The 15848-nt window shown below is 40.9% G+C and overlaps 1 protein-coding gene across 2 annotated transcripts in view; it reads left to right on the forward strand.

The window, feature by feature from the left end:
• The window catches only part of Ppil4 (peptidylprolyl isomerase like 4), a 32061-nt gene continuing 16213 nt past the window's right edge, over window positions 1–15848 (forward strand). Inside the window, exons 1-9 of one of the 2 annotated variants that reach the window (XM_039081052.2) lie at window positions 1–159; window positions 4142–4209; window positions 4294–4358; window positions 5838–5955; window positions 6459–6601; window positions 7602–7698; window positions 8498–8614; window positions 11560–11684; window positions 15105–15171. In XM_039081052.2, coding sequence (XP_038936980.1) covers window positions 90–159; window positions 4142–4209; window positions 4294–4358; window positions 5838–5955; window positions 6459–6601; window positions 7602–7698; window positions 8498–8614; window positions 11560–11684; window positions 15105–15171 — 870 coding nt within the window. In that variant the 5' untranslated portion in view covers window positions 1–89. The remainder of the gene's footprint in view (window positions 160–4141; window positions 4210–4293; window positions 4359–5837; window positions 5956–6458; window positions 6602–7601; window positions 7699–8497; window positions 8615–11559; window positions 11685–15104; window positions 15172–15848) is intronic. The other variant, NM_001395054.1, reaches the window with a different exon arrangement.

Below are 15848 nucleotides of genomic sequence, written 5' to 3' on the forward strand. Positions count from 1 at the left end.
ACACATCGTGACGTAAAGCGTAGACGCGCGCTGGCTGCGCCTGCGCCTGTCATTGCCGGGGTGTTTGTTCCTGCGGAGAAGCCGGCGCCATGGCGGTTCTCTTGGAGACCACTCTGGGCGACGTGGTCATCGACTTGTACACCGAAGAGCGTCCTCGTGGTGAGGCCTGCGGCCTTCGCGACCTGGCGGGGCCGTGAGTCAGTGTGTGTGTGTGTGTGTGTGTGTGTGTGTGTTGTGCTGTGTTTCATAGAGGACCTTGTGTGTTTAAGTAAAACTCGTTCTCTAGTCCCTTTTGAAGGACTTTGGCGTGTGGGTCTGGGTGAGGTGCCCATAGCTTTCGTGGCTATGATGTACTTTCTTTACTCGTGAAAGAAAAAGGGTTAAATACGGCTTGACATAACATCATTTGTCGTGATGAAAGCAGGTAGGATGCGTCTGGTTTTCGGGAAGGTGACCGTTGCATTCTTCCTGGTTATATGACACCTGGTGTCTGCCTGTGTGGCTGGTCAGCAAGGCGCCAGGGAACAGCTAGAGTTTAGGCATCTGACTGTCCATTGAGGAAGAACGAAACAGGATCCAATTTTAACTTAGAGTCCTAAAAGAAGAATGTGCACATTTCTATGGAAAACAGAGAGGTGGGAAGAAGCCATATAAGAAACCTAGGTTTCTTCAGAAATGAGTGGCAGGTAAGGTTTTCTTAGCAGTTTCTTTGAACTTTTCCTGGTAATAACAAGAAATCTGGCATGGCTGGAACGAATTGGTATGTGGAGTGAAACAGCTTTCATTTGGGCCAGAATACTGGTAGGCCAGGTCCTCAGTGCCATGTTGATTGTCACAGACTTTGAAGGCTTCTGGAGCAGGATTCTAGCATGGCACACTTGCCTTGGAGAAATAATAGTCAGCTGTGTGGAGAATGTATCCGTTGGGAGAATCAGGAAACTAGGAAAGATTAGCTAATCAGCATCCTTCCCTTGTGGAATGCAGACATTACCAGAGAGAGAGAAAGGAGCTGCAGTACTGCACAGGGAGTGCCTGCTGGCATGTGCACCTTCTCCCACGCTCAACTGTCTGTCCCCTCCCCCACAAACACTTTACTTCCTGTTGCAGCCTTCTATATTTTTACTGTTGCCAATACCCACACTCGTCTTCACTCCTGTCCTCCTGAGAGTCTCCTGACTATATATTTATAAGAAGAGCTCAAATAAAGCATGAGCTCAAATAAAGATCAGCTACAGTTAGTGTTTCTTCTGTTCTGTGTGCAAGGGTTTTATAAATCACAGCAGCACTCATTTTATTAGAACGTGAACTTACTGTCCTGGAACTGTGTGCATGATTGTCTCCTCCCAGTGATGTGCTGCAAGGAGAGCAGGAACTGTACCTTAATATCTCCGTTATCTTAAGAACCTGATACAAGCTGGGCAGTGGTGTATGCCTTTAATCCCAGCAAAAGGAGGCAGAAGTAGGTGGATCCCTGAGTTAGAGGCCAGCCTGGCCTACAGGATGAGTTTCAGGACATCCAGGGCTACAAAGAGAGACCCCGTCTTGAGGGAGAAGGAGATGAGGAAGGGGAAGAGGAAGAGGAGGAGGAAAGCCTCGTACAGCATCTTCCACTCTGAGAACATTATACTAGTGGTTTGGTACAGTGAGGAGTACATTTTTACTTAATACTCTGTCAAGTGGTAGAGAATGCTCAGTTGCCTTCTTTTACTGTGATAAGCTTGGATGCTTAAGGGCAACTGCATCTGAAGGCTCAAAGGATGCTCTATGGAACTGTATTGGGTTGATTTTTGTTTTGGTTTTGTGTAACAGAGCCCTGGTTGTCCTGAAATTCACTCTGTAGGCCAGAGTAGCCTCAAACTCACAGAGGTCTGCCTACCTCTGCTTTCCAAAGCAGAGTAAAGGTGTGCACTGCTGCCACCACCACCACCTGGCTGGAACTGTATTGTTATATCTTGATTTTGTACTTTTTCTCGTAAGCTCCTCTGACACTGTATGTAGAGCAGCACTTTATAATGAATGGACCCCTTCCCACAGAGTTGTGCACTTCTGAAATGGAGAGTTATCACACATTATTAACAAGCCAGGGTTCTGCAAGGAAAGCTTGGGACACCAAAGACATCTACTTGTGTGTATATATTAAATGAGAATGACTAGGCATCTAGTTATATGTATACCTACTTACCAAGCAAAAGTAAGCATATCCAGATTCTTTTTTTACTTTTAAAAATACAAGTAAATAGAAGTAAAGATAATGAGTGAATGAAGTCTTAAGTCTCCATGACCAACTTTATGACAAGTTGCCAACACATAGCTAATCTTGTTTAATTTCCACCATTCACCTCCATGGATTTAGTTGATCTGAAATTACTTCAGTGTTTATCTGTAAAAGTAAATAACAAAAGAGTAGTATAACTGGAGCCAGGCATGGTGGTGCGTGTCTAAGACTCTAACCAGGCCCCTCTTGCATGCTAAACACTAGTGTTGAGCTGTGTCCCCCAACCCCATCTTTTTCACTTTTTACTCTCTGACAGTCCTGGCTGTCCTGGAGCTCACCATGTGAACCAGGCTGGTCTTGAACTCACAAAGATCAGCCTGTTTTTGCCTCCTGAGTGCTAGGATTAAAAGCACGTGTCACCAGTGCCTGGCCCCTTTCATCTTTGTAAAAATACACACTTTTCCCCACCCCCTCTTGTCCCTTTCCCTCCATTGCTCAGTACATGTGCATGTGTGTGCACTTGAGTGCCAAGGCACTCCTGTAGAGATCAGAGGACAACCTGGGAGCCTGTTTTCCTTTTACCATGTGGGTTTCAGAAGTCAAATGCAGGTCAAGCATGACAGTTCCCTTATCCATTGAGCCCACTCACCAGCCTCCAGGTTCTCTTTTTAGATATATATATATATATTTTTTCTTTTTTGGTTTTTCGGAGCTGGGGACCGAACCCAGGGCCTTGCACTCGCTAGGCAAGCGCTCTACCACTGAGCTAAATCCCCAACCCCTAGATATATATTTTTAATTGGTACATATAATGTTGATATGATACAATCGAATTCTTTTAATCTCTACCTTAACTCCATATAGTCTTCTAACTTCCCTAGCTACAAACATTTTTTTTCCTTTTGAACCCTTTGTAGCATTTTAAAACTACCTTAAAAAAATCATTTTACAGAGTTGGGGGCAGTGGTATATACCTTCAATCCCAGCACTTAAAGTAGAAGCAGTCTGATCTCTAAGTTTAAGACAGTACTGATCTACAGAGGGAGTTCTAGGACAGCCAGAGCTGCATAGAGAAACCCTGTCTCATGAAACTAAAGTGTGTGTGTGTGTGTGTGTCTGTGTGTGTCTGTGTGTGTCTGTGTGTGTCTGTGTGTGTCTGTGTGTGATAGTTATGTATATATAGCTACTTAAATAACATAGAAAGTATTATTAGAAATACCTAATGTCATTCTTTCATGTTTAGTTGTGAGGACCTTTGTTGTATTTTTTTTCTTTCTGATTTTGAGACTGTCTTATTGTATATCCCACACTAGTTTAAATACATGGTTCTGATTCATCTCAGGCATATGCCATCATACCTGGTTATGACCCTAGTTCCATAAATAGAAATTTATGGAGGGCAGGGAGCCTTATGTATTTTATTTTCTTTGTGGTTTCTTAGTGCCTTAAGAACTTGTTAGCATGCATCTATGAGTCCTTCAAGGACATGAACCATAATTAGTGATGTTTGTGATGCCATTGTCAAACATCTAGAAGGCTGTATTAGTTACTCTTCTGTTGGTGTGATAAAACACCGACACCAGAAAGTGACTTATGGAAGCGTTTGTTTTGGATTATGGTTTCAGAGGGACAGTTCATAATGGTAGGGCAGGAATGGCAGCTTTCGGCTGGATTAGGCAGATGTGAGATCACATTTTTAGCAGAGCACACCAAGCAGGGAGAGTGAACTAGAGGCAGGGTGAGGCTGGGAACGTGAGGTGAGGAAGGGTTCAGAGCCTGTCCCTAGTGATGAACAAGTCCAGCCCACAGAACCTTTGTTTTTCTTTTAGTAAAAAGTTTAGATTAAATTGTTCTAATTATGCTGTTACTAATTAGTCTAAAACTGCTTTTTGCTTTCCTATAATCTAATTTTTACTTTCTTTTTAGCTTGCTTGAATTTTTTGAAGCTGTGCAAAATAAAATATTACAACTACTGCCTCATTCACAATGTACAGGTGAGTTAGTAGGTAGTAGTCGTGCTCTCTGTTATTGGAAACATGTAGCAAGTGTGAACTAACAGAGAATTTTGTATATTATAGCGGGATTTTATCATACAAACAGGAGATCCCACAGGGACTGGCCGTGGAGGAGAGTCTATATTTGGGTAAGTTCCTATGCATGCATTTAAATTAGAGTTTCTACTGCTGTGATAAAATCTATGGTCAAAAGAAATTTGGAAAGGAGAGGGCTTATTTCTTTCAAGTAACACTTTATTACTAAAGGAAGTCAGGACAGGAATTTAAGGCAGGAACTGAAGCAGAAGCCATGAAGGAACACTTCTTCCTGGCTTGCTCTGCACAGCTCGCTCAGTATGCTTTCTTGTACAACGGAACTACTTGCCAAGGTGGCACTGACCCTGTGTGGCTAGGCCCACTTTTTTTTTTTTAAATATTTATTTATTTATTTTTCATGTATATGAGTATACTGTCGCTGTCTTCAGTCACACCAGAAGAGGGCATCAGATATCATTACAGACGGTTGTGAGCCACCAGGTGGTCGCTGGGAATTGAACTCAGGACCTCTGGAAGAGCCATCTCTCTAACCCTCTTACACAAATCCTTTATCAAGAAAATGTCCTATATACTTGCCTATAGGCGATCTGATGGAACCATTTTCTTAATTGAGTCTCCTCTTCCCAGATAACTAACTCTAGCTTGTGTCAAGTTGATAAAAGAGCAACGAGGCAGGACTGTGAGTGTGTGTATGTATTTAGAGACAGGATTTCATGTAACCCAGGTTGATCTTGAACTCAGTCTGTACCAAGCTGGGAATGGGCTTGAACTGATCCTCCTGCCTCTGTTTTCCTTATACTGAGATTCGAGGCATACACCAATACACCTAGTTTTACAGTTGGCAATTGAACATATAGTTTGTGTATACTAAGTGTACATTGTACCAATTGAGCTCTATCCCTGTCCTCTATCCTTATTTATTTTTTATTGGTTATTTTTGAAGTGGTATCTTATTCTGCAGCCCAGGTTAATCTGGAACTCACCATGTAGCTTAGGCTGGGCTCAGACTTAGGTTTTGTTTTGGTTTTTGGTTTTTGGTTTTTTGGTTTTTTCTTTTTTTGAGAAAGAATGTCTCTATTCCTGGCTGGCCTGGAACTCATTCTGTACACCTGGCTGGTTTTGGACTCAGGGATCTGCCTTCCTCTGCTTCTCAAGTGTTGGGAGTAAAGGTGTGTACCACCACTGCCTTGCCAGACTGAAGGTTCTTATGCCTTAGCCTCCTCAGTGTTAGATTATAGGTGTGCATCATCACCTCCATCTCAGTTATTATTGATTTGGGTTCATGAGCCAGAATCTTACTCTAGTCCAGGCTGTCCTAGAACTCATTGTGTTACCCAGGCTGGTTTCAAACTTGTTAAATCCTCCAGTCAGTGGTGGTTCAATCATCACATCATTAAAATACCTCAAATTCTACACTGGTTCCCTAAGTTCCCAGAATGCCTGCCTATAAAGAAGAAGAAGGGGTATTTGGATCAGTGGGACATTTATAAAGACACAGTCACACTGTTGCGATACCTCTGTATTAAATTTTGGGGGTATTGAAGTTTTATAACTTTATTGTATACTTTCAGGCAACTGTATGGTGATCAAGCAAGCTTTTTTGAGGCAGAAAAAGTACCAAGGATTAAGCACAAGAAGAAAGGCACTGTGTCCATGGTGAACAATGGCAGTGATCAACATGGATCTCAGGTTAGGACATGGATGGAGATGAGCTTTGCTGGATGGAGCCTATGAAGTTACCTTTTTAAAAGTAATTTATTCAGGAATGAGAAAATGTATTAAGGACATTTTTTAGGGGAAATGTCAAATTATTTCTTTTCCACATTAAAGGGCAGGGTTAGGGTGGGGCAGATGGCTCAGTGGTTAAAAGCACGAGCTCTTCTTCCAGAGTTTCTAACTTGATTCCCAGCACCCACATGATGGCTCACAATGCTTTGGGACTCCGTCTGATGGCCTCTTCTGGCTTCTGTGGGCACTGTATACACGTGTTGTGCCGCCTGTCTTGTTGAAGTATTTTAAACTATCAGGGGAACATCTCTGTACATAATCTCTGTTTTTTATTTAGTTTTAAAAAATAAGTATATAAGAATTGATACAGTAAATCTAGAATCTTGTTTTTTTTTTTATATAGTTCTAAGTGATTTCAGAGTTATATATGCTTTCAAATATTTATTATGTGTCTTTTGGTGTAGTTTCTTATTACTACAGGAGAAAATTTAGATTACCTTGATGGTGTTCATACAGTATTTGGTGAAGTGACAGAAGGCATGGACATAGTTAAGAAAATCAATGAGACCTTTGTCGACAAGGATTTTGTACCATATCAAGATATCAGGTGTGGTTAGCTTTATTTTCTTAATATACTAGAATGTTTTAACACTGTGGTATTATTGCACATGTACTGACATGAATGAGTAGATTTCTATACATAGGACTAATATCTCAGTTTCTTTTATTTTTCTGTAATGAATTACTCTGATATAAGGAACTCGAGGAGGAAAGGGTTTACTTCCGCTCACAGCTTTGGGCTGCAGTCAGTAGAGCAGTTAAAATGACACTTGAGGCAGCTGGTTACACTACACTCACAGTGACGAGGCAGGGCGAGGTGAGGCGTGCTTGTGCACAGCTCCCTCCTCCTCATTCAGTCCAGGGCCAGCCTGTGAGACGGTCTTCCCGTCAGCTGTGTTCAGCTAGTCTTCACAGGCTTCCCTCAGACCACTTTAATCTAGCTCCCTTTCCAGGAGTGTCCAGATTCTGCCACGTCAACAATGGAAATTCACCATCACAACTAGTTATGATTCAAAATGTGAATTAATATGAGGGCATTAGAATCCTTGTGAAAAGGAACGCTTTTACTTTTCTTTTGTACTAATTGTTACATTGGTTAGAATTACTCTTGCTCCAGTTTATTTTTTAAGGCAGATATTTTTTTTTTTTTTAAATAGGGTACAAGTAGCAGGGTTTAGGCATTCACTCTTTTCTTTCCCTGTTTGTTTTTCATGGTGTGTTTTGAGACAGCCTCACTCTGTAGCCCAGCTTTCCTGGAACTTACTCTCTAGCTCAGGCTAACCTCAGACTAGAGAGTCTCTTCCTTCAACCTCCTGAGTGCTGGGGAGGGATTCCAGGTGCCAGGCATCATGCCAGGCACACGTTACATCATAAGTCATGCAGAGCACCAATGTCAAAGGTAAAACAGTGCTGCTCACAATAAACGTATACGTAGGTCAGTAGTGCCTGAGCTCTGTGGGCAGTAGAAATACTTATATGCTAGAGTCTATGAAGAAAGTATGGATTCTGAAGTAAACGTAACACTTGACTTGGATTTGTTTTGTAAGGATAAATCATACAGTGATTTTAGATGACCCCTTTGATGACCCTCCTGATTTATTAATTCCTGATCGATCACCAGAACCTACGAAGGAGCAATTAGATGTAAGTGGCACCTTGGTGGTGTTGTCCGTTTCTTCTCTCTGTGTAGCTCTGGCAGGCTTACAGTTTTCCTATGTAGACCAGGCTGGCCTCCAATTCAGAGAGATCTGCCTGCCTCTTCTCATGGTAGGATAAAAGGAGTTCACCACTCCCCAGCTAGTAGCACCTTCTTGTACAGTGTATTAAAATATTTCTTTCTATAGCTTATACTGTTTGATCTTCTACACAAGAGCAAGTTTAGGATTTCTTTCTCACCCATAGAGATTTTTTTCTTTTGATGCTGTCTCATTTCCTTAATTTCTCTCTGTAGTTTCTATTCTGTCAGGAGTCTCAGTTCTGAAACTTTATATAAACAGTGCTTTGAAAGTTTCTCTATCTCACTCTATCTAGGAGAATAGCCTCAGGGTTAAACTGAATGACTGTCTTGTAAGACACTTTTTCGGTGGGGATATTGTGGAGCCAGGCTAGGCCTAGCCATTTCTGTGGACTGAGAGAACATTCTCACAGGCATTTGAAGTTTAAATTTACTAGGCTTTCTCAAAGCTGAACTTATGGTTGAGTTTGGTATTTAATTCTAAAATTATGTATCCCTTCTACTGAATACTTAGTTGGATAATAGTATCTATATAAATAATTCTTTTAATTTTATAATCACTCCAAAGCTAAGTCTGGCAAATATTATGGAATTAATTTAAATGAATGCCAGATGTTTGTAAATTTTTATTCTGCTATGTTTGATAAGCTAAGAGTAAAACATGTTTTGTCTTCCATGATTATCAGATTTTTAACTTCTGTATTACAGAGTGGTCGAATAGGAGCAGATGAAGAAATTGATGACTTCAAAGGAAGATCAGCTGAAGAAGTAGAAGAAATAAAGGCAGAAAAAGAGGCTAAAACTCAAGCTATTCTTTTAGAGATGGTAAGATAATTTTGGACAAATAGTTATGTAACTTACATAACACATATTGAGTTTATCTGTTTTTGTGATAGTAAACTAGTAAAAATTTAGCGAGATTGTTTTTCCTGGGTTACTTGTTTGTTTTTGAGTCAGGGTTTCTCTGTATAGCAGTCTGTCCTGAAACTCGCTCTATGGACCAGGATACTCAGACATCTACCTGCCTTTGCCTCTCAAGTGCTGGGGTCAAAGACATGTGCACCACCACTCTGTGTGGATTACGTTTTGTAGGACACAGTAACGCGAAAATAAACAGACTGTTTCTGTTTTTCCATATATTTCTGAGTGCTGTTTTAAAAAGAGAAGGGCTGAGGTGAGGAGGTGGGTAAAGGCCCTTGCTGTGGTGCCTGATAACCTGAGTTGGATCACCAGAACCCACATGGTGAAAGGATAGAGCCCATTCCTGTTACTTTCCTCTGACCTCTGTACACCATGGCATGCACATGCCCACACACAACACACACACACACACACACACACACACAAATAAATAAAAAAGTTTTAAAAATGGGAGATGGTTATCTAATTTATATCTTACTTGAATTTTAGTTTACTATTTATATAATTTTTGAACATTGTTTAATTAGACTACATTTTCATGTATAGTAGAGAAAATTTTGTTTTGGCTGATAAATCATTTACTTCCCTACACTGAATCACATTTCTTTGGCTACCTGTATCAGCCCAGTTACTTACGTGTATATATGTGTGCTTGTGTATGAATTTGGTTGGCACAGGTGCCCATGGAGGCAGCTGTGTCAGGTCCTCGTGAGCTGCAGTTCCAGATGGTTCGTGAGCCTCCTATGTTCATTAGGCAGAGCTGAGGAACGGAAAGAGCAGCGCGTGCTCCCAGCTACAGAGCCATCGCTTCTGCCTCCTGCATCTTTCCCACTAATGTGTTTGGTTTCCTTTGTCTCATTTACGGATTTCTATTGATTTGTTTTCTTCTCCTTGGTCAAGATAGGGTGTTACTGTGCCACTGCCCAAGTTAGTCTTTTCCAGACTCATCAGCCTGCATAGTATCTTGGACGCTAGCTAGATGTGTGACACTTCTTATGGGCATAGCTAATAGGCTGCTCTTGCCATTAGCAGGCCGTAGAAACATTGAGCAGATTCATGGCTCTGATTCTGAATCCCAAGATTGTCTTTTTGCTGTGTTTATTCAGTGCAATTCTTTACGTGGTCATCTCAGTTTTCAGATACACATATACGGAATAGTGTTGCCCTCAAAATGCTTGTGGGCAGTACATCATCATCGTCACCCCACTGTGCCCTCTGTAGTCTCCCTAGTAGGAAGTGTGCCCAACACACTCCAGTGTGCTCTTTGCTATAGCAGCTGACTTTGATCTGGACTTTAGTTTGGAGAAAGTAAAAGGCCTGAAGTTGAGAGGATGTGGTTCCATATTGGAAAGCAGTTTGGAAAGAATTGGGTATTACCAAAGCAAAGCCAAATATTATATTGCTTGACGATGTACGGAGTAAACATGTTAGGGGGGGGAAAGGAATAGCCAAAAAAAGAAAACAAAAGATGTGTGATTTTTGTGAGACGCAGGACAATGGGGCCATGGGGAGGTATTTGTTCTTTGGCCAGGTAGCTTTTTATTAATTAATTTTAAAACGTATAAATTTACTCTGGGTATGGTTGTGTGTTAGTTGGGTGCATGTTTGAGGGTCAGAGGGCAACAGGAGGTGGTTATCTGTGTCCCCTGAGTGTCCAGCTTAGGTCTTCAGGCTTGATGGCAGAGGCCGTTACCACTGAGCCAGCCCCAGTGATTTTTATTGTTATTCTTTATAAACTGTGCTCTTCAAACAATATGTCAAACACTTAAAAAAAGAAAACATGGTTGTTATTTGGGTTTCAAGGCCAGGATAGTCTGGATTGTGTCCTAGCTATTGTGTCCTTTTGATTTCATGTACTTGCTTTTAAATTGGAGAGTGTGCCTGCTATGGTGTAACTGGTCTATGGTATCAGTACTCAGAAGGAGGGGTAGTAGGGCTGCAGGTTGAATCAAGTCAGACCTCCAGTAAGATCCTGCCTGAAATAGAAATAAAGTTTAAAAGTCAGTAAAAGGGATGGGAATCACAGAATTGCTTAAAGAGCTAGCAGCAGTTATTAAGTTAGGTAAAAACATAGCTATTAATATTGTTAATACCAGGAAAGATATAGTATCAGATTTTTTTAATAGCAAATTTTTTATTGCATTTTGTGTTTCTTTGTGTGTATATGGTTTGCATGTGGAAATCGAGGGACAAATTTCGGAGGTTGGTTGTTCCACCTTGTGTGTTTACTGCTCTAAAGGCAGAGGGACCTGAGAGAATGGAGATGGTAAATGAGGCGACTAAAGTCTCGTGCAGTAGCTCACTTTATTCAGAGCATGGCACACTTTATACTCTGAGGGTGAGAGGAGTCACGTGAGTGTACAATCACAGGGCCAAGTGGGGCAGGCAGACTGCACCAGGCGAAGACACGTTTTCTCATACAGGCATGTAAACATAACAGTAGTTTGTAACACAAACTCTGAAGTAAACGCACTCCTATCTGCTGCTACACAATCCAAGAACAATTCCATGCTTTGGAAGAAACTGAGGTCACAAGACTCTTACCTTGGTTTCTTGGCGTTTTCTCACAAGCACTCAGAAATCTCACAGGACTCCATGTTCTAACATATGTGAGAGTCCTAGGTGTCGAACTGAAGTCTTTGGGCTTGATATTGATAGCAAGCACTTTTACCCCATGAGATATCTTCTAGCACTTGAAATATTTCTTAGATTTTTTTTTTCACCTTGAACCTATAGTTCATGGTGTAATTTAGATGGTTTTAGGAAATTAGTGTTGTGGGCTTGGTCAAAAACATTTGGAATAGAAACTAAAGGACTTGATTTGTGTGCTTGATTATTTGTAACTTCAGGTGGGAGACCTGCCTGACGCAGATATTAAACCCCCGGAGAATGTGCTGTTTGTGTGTAAACTGAATCCAGTGACCACAGACGAGGACTTGGAGATCATATTCTCAAGATTTGGGCCAATAAGAAGGTAATCCCAGGATTAGTAAAAGAGAAATTTGGAACTATCTGGTGTTAACTGATTGGTGTGGGTGTTTGTTTTATGTTTTGTCTTTTTGAAACAGGGTCTTATTATGTAGCCTTGACTGGCTAGCAACTTGCCATACAGTGGGCTTGAACTTGAGATCTGCCCACCTCTGCTTCCAGAGTGTTAAGACTTAAAGCCATAGATCACCACATTCAGCACAGGTTTTTTTAATTATACATTTTTTTGGTGAGTTTGTCGATTTTGAGTGTTTTGTTGTTTTTGTTTTGTTTTGTTTTGTTTTGTTTTGTTTTTTGAGCTGGGGACTGAACCCAGGGCCTTGCACTTGCTAGGCAAGCGCTCTACCACTGAGCTAAATCCCCAACCCCTTGAGTGAATTTTTAAATTTGCTTTTTGTTTTATTTTTTTGTGGGGCTGGGGATCAAAACTAGGTCATCATGCATGTTGAGCAAGTTCTCTACCTCTGAGACATAGTCCCACCCTCTTTGATGAATTTCATACTGGTGATTTTATAGGTATGTGTTTCAACAGTTGGAAAGAAAAGTGTGTTTTCAGACACATTAATTTGATTTAATATTTGAGTGATTCTTCAATTCCTAGCATAAATTTTCACAATAGAATGAGTTGAGCAATTTAAGAATACTTCTATAATATTCTGTATCTTATTAATATTTAAAATGCCCATTTAATTCAGCTCCTAAACCTATCAGCATCTGTCAGAATGAAATTTTACAAATTTATATATTATTTTTTAAACTTTTCATGTAGCCAAGGATGACTTTAAACCTTCTGATCTTCCTGCCTCCCCCTTCTGAGGGCTAGGATGATAGGCGACCACCACACTCAGTTTCTGTGCTTCTGTGGTTTGAGCCTAGGGCGTCTTGCATACCTGGCAAACACTTCATAAATTAAGCTATGTGTCCATCCAAGTGTGTGTGGGCGTGTGTGTGTGTGTGGGCGTGTGTGTGTGTGTGTGTGTGTGTGTGTGTGTGTGTGTGTGTGTGTGAGTCTTAAGTTTATATCACCATACCTCAGAAACGAGAAATGGTGGTTTGTTGCTGTGGGTTGTATTTTTATTCTGCATGTGCAGGTGTGTGGAAGCCTGAGGACAGGCTTGGCTGTCTTCCTCAGTGGTGTCTGCCTTTTCCTTTTTTGAGGCAGTATTTCTTACTGGCTAGAGCTCCTCAAGAAGGCTACAGACTACACTGGCTGGCCACACTTGAGTCCTAGGGGTCTGCCTGCCTCCACCTCTCTAGTGCTGTGATTACAAGCTTACATCACTGCGTATGTGGGTCCCCTAGCATTCAGAGCAAGCATCTTATAATCTACCAGACTAACCCCGTTAAATTTTTTTTTTCTTGAGCTGGAGAGATCCCCAGGATTTAAGATAACTGACTGCTCTTCCAGAGGACCTGGGTTCAATCCTAGAAGCCACATGGCAGCTCACAACCATCTGTAACTACAGCCTTGCATACATGCAGGCGAAATACCAATACACATAAAATAAAATAAAAATAAATTAATTTAAAATAATTTTTTTCTTGGGCTGGAGAGATGGCTCAGAGGTTAGGAACACCAACTGCTCTTCTTCCAGAGGTCCTGAGTTCAGTTCCCAGCAACCACACGTTGGTTCACAACCATCTGTAATGAAACCGATGCTCTCTTCTGGTGTGTCTGAAGAAAGTAACAGTGTACTTACACACATAAAATAAATTAATAAACCTTAAAATTTTTCTTTTGATTAATTTTTCTATATTATTTTTTATCATTGAGTATTTTATTTTAAATGTATTATTATTTTTAAAAGTATGTGGTGTGTGTGTGAGAGTCTTGCATGAGCGTATGCCATATGCATGCAGGTGTCCACACGTATGGAGGGTAGGCAAGGGCACCGCATCCCTGCACTGGAGGTCTAGGTAGTTGTGAGTTGCCCACCGGTTGCTGGGAATGGAACTTGGGTCTTGTGGCAGAGCAACAAGTGCTCCTAACCAGAGTCATCTCTCTGGCCATCATCATTATCATTGTCGTCTTCATCATTGTGAAAACAAACTGTTACTGGCTTTTTAGAAAAACACGTTTATTTACTGGGTGCCAGTTCTCTCTTTCTCCCATGTAGACCTAGGGAGTGACTCAGCTCCTCTGTCTCAGGAGCAAATGCGGTTCTGAACCCTCTCGTGGGTCCCTTCCCTGTGTCATTAGTGCAGAAACAGAACTCGTACGGAGGCTTCTTCTACCTGGTTAACACGTGCTGTGCTTAGCATGTCCTTTCATTTAATATCTTTAAAATAGTCCCCATCATACGATACACAGACAGAGACGAGCCGGCTGCTCTCAGCTCCACTCTCTTGGCGCTTTCCCTTGGTTACTGTTGGGTAAGTTAGTTCTGTGTGGTGACTGTGCTTAGAGTATTAACTTTGAGCCTTATTTACTTTAAAATCCAAAGCATAAGCTCAAACCATGGTGACTTGTGCCTTTAATCAAAGTACTTGAGAGGCGGCAGCAGCAGGGAGACCTCTGTGATGGTCAGCCTGGTCTACAGGCTGAGTTCCAGGCTACATTAGTGGATCCTTATAACAAATTCCAAAGAGTAAACATACTAAGAACTTAAATATGTAACAGAATGTCTTTTATGTTTGCACTAAAAAAGACTCAGGATTTAAAGATTTTACTGGAAAAGTGCACACCATTAATCTCAGTGCAAATCTTTAATTTTTTTAATTTAAAAATTTTAAAAGATTTATTTATTATATGAGTACACTGTAGCTATCATCAGACACACCAGAAGAGGGCATCAGATCTCATTACAGATGGTTGTGAGTCACCATGTGGTTGCTGGGATTTGAACTCAGGACCTCTGGAAGATCAGTCAGTGCTCTTATCCACTGAGCCATCTCTCCAGCTCAGTCTTTAATCTTTGAGGTAGGAAGATTGCTATGATTTTGAAGTTACCTGGGTTTCATAGTGAATACCAGGTCAGTCAGGGATACCCAGGAGAAAAAAATCTAAAAAAATCTCAGAAATCTAAAAGTAAGAAATATAAAAATATTTTTTAAATGAAAATAATTTAGCAGTTTATTTTTGTTCAAAGGAAGCCTCCCCCTGCGTATCCCCTCACCCTAAGCCTAGTTTGTGTATTTGGAGTAGAATTTAGATAATTAGTTTACTGGGTTGATAAGGGGTGTGTGTGGGTGTGTGTGTGTGTGTGTGTGTGTGTGTGTGTGTGTGTGTGTGTGTGTGTGTGTTTAAATAGAATTGGGGCTGAAAATTTGGAGCCTTAGAGTTCTGTGGGTTTAATAGCTGGCTTATTTTGTTCTGGTGTGAAGAATTAGAGCAAATGGTTTCTTTGCTTTCTTTCCTTTTTTTAAAAAGTGACTTTACAAAAAAAAAAAAATTTTTTTTTTTCAGTTGTGAAGTTATCCGAGATTGGAAAACAGGAGAGTCCCTCTGTTATGCTTTTATTGAATTTGAAAAGGTATGTCATAATCTAAATATAGCAGATTCTGGTTTTTCCTACTTTCTGCCTTGGCTAAGATACTAGTTATCCTCCTGCTTCCATGTGCGTGGGATTAGAGGTATGCACCACTGCACCTGGCTATGTCTCTGAGGCGTCTTCAAGATGAAAAGTTGTAGTGCTTCAGTTTCTAGGGTGGTGCTTTTCTTTAGGCATCCAAGAACATTAACTATTTTAACCTTACATTCAAATAAATTCAGCAGCTACTGCTGTCAATGTTTCTTTACTGTAAGTTTAGCTATCATCTGCCTGAATCTAATTGCTTTAGGAAAAGTCCTTCACATCTGTTAAGTATATAACTGAGTCCCAAGGCTTTCCTCTCATTAGTGTGCAGTGTGAGGACTGGATCAGATAGCTGCTGCTAGATCTTCCTTAGTGATGATAGCTTGGTTGGCCAAGTGCTTACTTCAATCAGACATTACCTCATTTTTCTGTATGTAATGTACAACTCTTAGTCCTCCATTATGTGCTGAACCCCAGAAAGTCAATGGTAGACTTCAGCCTTAATCAGCAGAGTTTCCCAGAGCACACAGACATGCATTCAGGGCAACACTCATATATATAAAAAAATAAAATCTCAAAATCCAAGCTTTACTGTTACTGTTATTTGGGCCATATACGTGTGCGATAGCCCACAC

The sequence above is a fragment of the Rattus norvegicus genome, chromosome 1 (assembly GCF_036323735.1).
Source record: "Rattus norvegicus strain BN/NHsdMcwi chromosome 1, GRCr8, whole genome shotgun sequence".
Taxonomy (NCBI): domain Eukaryota; kingdom Metazoa; phylum Chordata; class Mammalia; order Rodentia; family Muridae; genus Rattus; species Rattus norvegicus.